Source organism: Salvelinus alpinus, chromosome 7 (assembly GCF_045679555.1).
Source record: "Salvelinus alpinus chromosome 7, SLU_Salpinus.1, whole genome shotgun sequence".
In the NCBI taxonomy this organism is placed as follows: Eukaryota; Metazoa; Chordata; class Actinopteri; order Salmoniformes; family Salmonidae; genus Salvelinus; species Salvelinus alpinus.
Window position 1 is genome coordinate 8562104 of NC_092092.1, and position 2500 is coordinate 8564603.

General features: G+C 46.7%; 1 protein-coding gene across 4 annotated transcripts in view; it reads left to right on the top strand.

The window, feature by feature from the left end:
• Positions 1-2500, top strand: part of LOC139580384 (RNA binding protein fox-1 homolog 3-like) — a 995419-nt gene that overhangs the window by 684665 nt on the left and 308254 nt on the right. Inside the window, exon 1 of one of the 4 annotated variants that reach the window (XM_071409012.1) lies at positions 1-243. This exon is cut by the window's left edge and continues 639 nt beyond it. The exons of the other annotated variants lie outside the window; for them this stretch is intronic. Within the exon in view, the coding sequence (XP_071265113.1) occupies positions 226-243 (18 nt within the window). The 5' untranslated portion in view covers positions 1-225. The remainder of the gene's footprint in view (positions 244-2500) is intronic. 4 annotated transcript variants of the gene reach the window in all.

The window sequence follows — 2500 nt, forward strand, 5'->3', positions numbered from 1 at the left end:
CCATTCCGGAGAAAGACGGACACTAAAACTCAACAACCAACCCACAAACAAAGTAGCAAACCAACGAGTGAACAATCGTACTGAGAAACAAGGCGAAAGAGAAGGAAAACAGTGGGACAGACGGAGAGAGAGAGAGACAAAAGGAAGAAAAGTGCGCTGGCCTCACCGGTCTCCCTCCACACGCCTGTCTTCCACCCCCTGCCACCCCTCTCGACCTCGGCCGAAATGATGATGTATTTTTGGGTGAGTACCTCGCCCGCTGGGGGGTGTAGGGTTTGCGTTGGGGGGTGTAGGGTGTGTGTTGGGGGTGAAGGGTGTGTGTTGGGGGTGTAGGGTGTGTGTTGGGGGTGAAGGGTGTGTGTTGGGGGTGTTGGGGGTGTAGGGTTTGCGTTGGGGGGTGTAGGGTTTGCGTTGGGGGGTGTAGGGTGTGTGTTGTTGGTGAAGGGTGTGTGTTGGGGGTGTAGGGTGTGTGTTGGGGGTGTAGGGTACGTGTTGGGGGTGTAGGGAAATGCCTGGGGAATTGAACTTTGGAGTGGCATATCTAATCCTCTTTCCACTGGGATGGGGCAGTGTGAATTGTTATCATACATGCACACACACACACACACACACACACACACACACACACACACACACACACACACACACACACACACACACACACACACACACACACACACACACACACACACACACACACACACACACACACACACACACACACACACACACACACACACTGATAATAGTTAACTGTGTGACACACTGGATGCAAACTTGTCGCATTTGTGAACTGCTCTCTCTCTCTCTTTCTTTATTTCTTTCTTTCTTTCTTTCTCTCTCTTTCTCGTTCTCATCTTCATGTTGTTCTCTCCATCATTTGTAATGCAGTTTCCTGGTGTAAACCTGTGTTTCTGAGGAAGAGGAGAAGTGAGGAGAGTAGAGATGGGGGAGGAGGAGAGGGAGAAGTAGAAAGGGAGAGGAGAGGTGGGAGAGGGAGGGAGATGTAGAGAGGGAGAAGAGAGATGGGAGAGGGAGGGAGATGTAGAGAGGGAGGAGAGGGTAGATTCTGCTGAATCCCAGGAAAAAGTGGTTTATTTTATCTGATGTAATACTGGACCCTGTCATCTAATCCTGAGAAGGCTTCGTTCCACAGCTTTATTCCACAGCTTCATTGAGCAGCTTCATTTCCACAGCTTTATTGAACAGCTTCATTCCACAGCTTCGTTCCACAGCTTTATTCCACAGCTTCATTGAACAGCTTCGTTTCCACAGCTTTATTGAACAGCTTCATTCCACAGCTTCATTGAACAGCTTCATTGAACAGCTTCGTTTCCACAGCTTCGTTCCACAGCTTCATTGAACAGCTTCATTCCACAGCTTCGTTCCACAGCTTCATTCCACAGCTTCAATCCACAGCTTCGTTCCACAGCTTTATTGAACAGCTTCATTCCACAGCTTCATTACACAGCTTCATTCCACAGCTTCATTCCATTGCCCTGCTGGAACTCTGTCCCATTTCGGCCCATGTGGCTCAGTTGGTAGAACACGGCTCTTACACCACCAGGGTTGTTGGTTTAATTCTCACGGAGGATCAGTATGAAAGGTGTTTGCACTCTGGATAAGAGTGTCTGCTGAATGACTAACATGTGATTATAAGTAGGGATGCAGAATTCCTTGACTTTTTGTTTTGGGTAGAGATCCGAGATTAAATATCTGGATGATCTTCCGTTCAAACGTTGTGAACGTTAGTGTGTCATCAGTGCTCTGAGAGAACAAGACATCGTATAGTGATTGGTGTACTGTGTATAGACTAACCCCCAAATCCTCCAAAAACACTTTGCGCAGTGCTGTGCTGTGTGTTGTGTGTTGTGTGTTGTGTTGTGTGTTGTTGTGTGGTGTTGTGTTGTGTGTTGTGTTGTGTGTTGTTGTGTAGTTGTGTTGTGTTGTTGTGTGTTATGTTGTTGTGTTGTGTTGTGTGTTGTGTGTTGTGTTGTGTTTGTGTGTTGTTGTGTTGTGTGGTGTTGTGTGTTGTGTTGTTGTGTTGTGTTGTGGTGTTGTGTGTTGTGTGTTGTGTTGTGTGTTGTGTGTTGTGTTGTGTTGCGTGGTGCTGTGTGTTGTGTTGTGTTGTGTGTTGTGTTGTTGTGTTGTGTTGTGTTGTGTGGTGTTGTGTGTTGTGTGTTGTGTGTTGTGTGTTGTGTTGTGTTGTGTGTTGTTGTGTTGTGTGTTGTTGTGTTGTGTGGTGTTGTGTGGTGTTGTGTGTTGTGTGTTGTGTTGTTGTGTGTTGTGTTGTTGTGTTGTTGTGTTGTGTTGTTGTGTTGTTGTGTTGTGTGGTGTTGTGTGTTGTGTTGTTGTGTTGTGTTGTGGTGTTGTGTGTTGTGTGTTGTGTGTTGTGTTGTGTGTTGTGTTGTGTGTTGTGTTGCGTGGTGCTGTGTGTTGTGTTGTGTGTTGTGTTGTGTGGTGTTGTGTGTTGTGTGTTGTGTTGTGTTGTGTGTTGTGT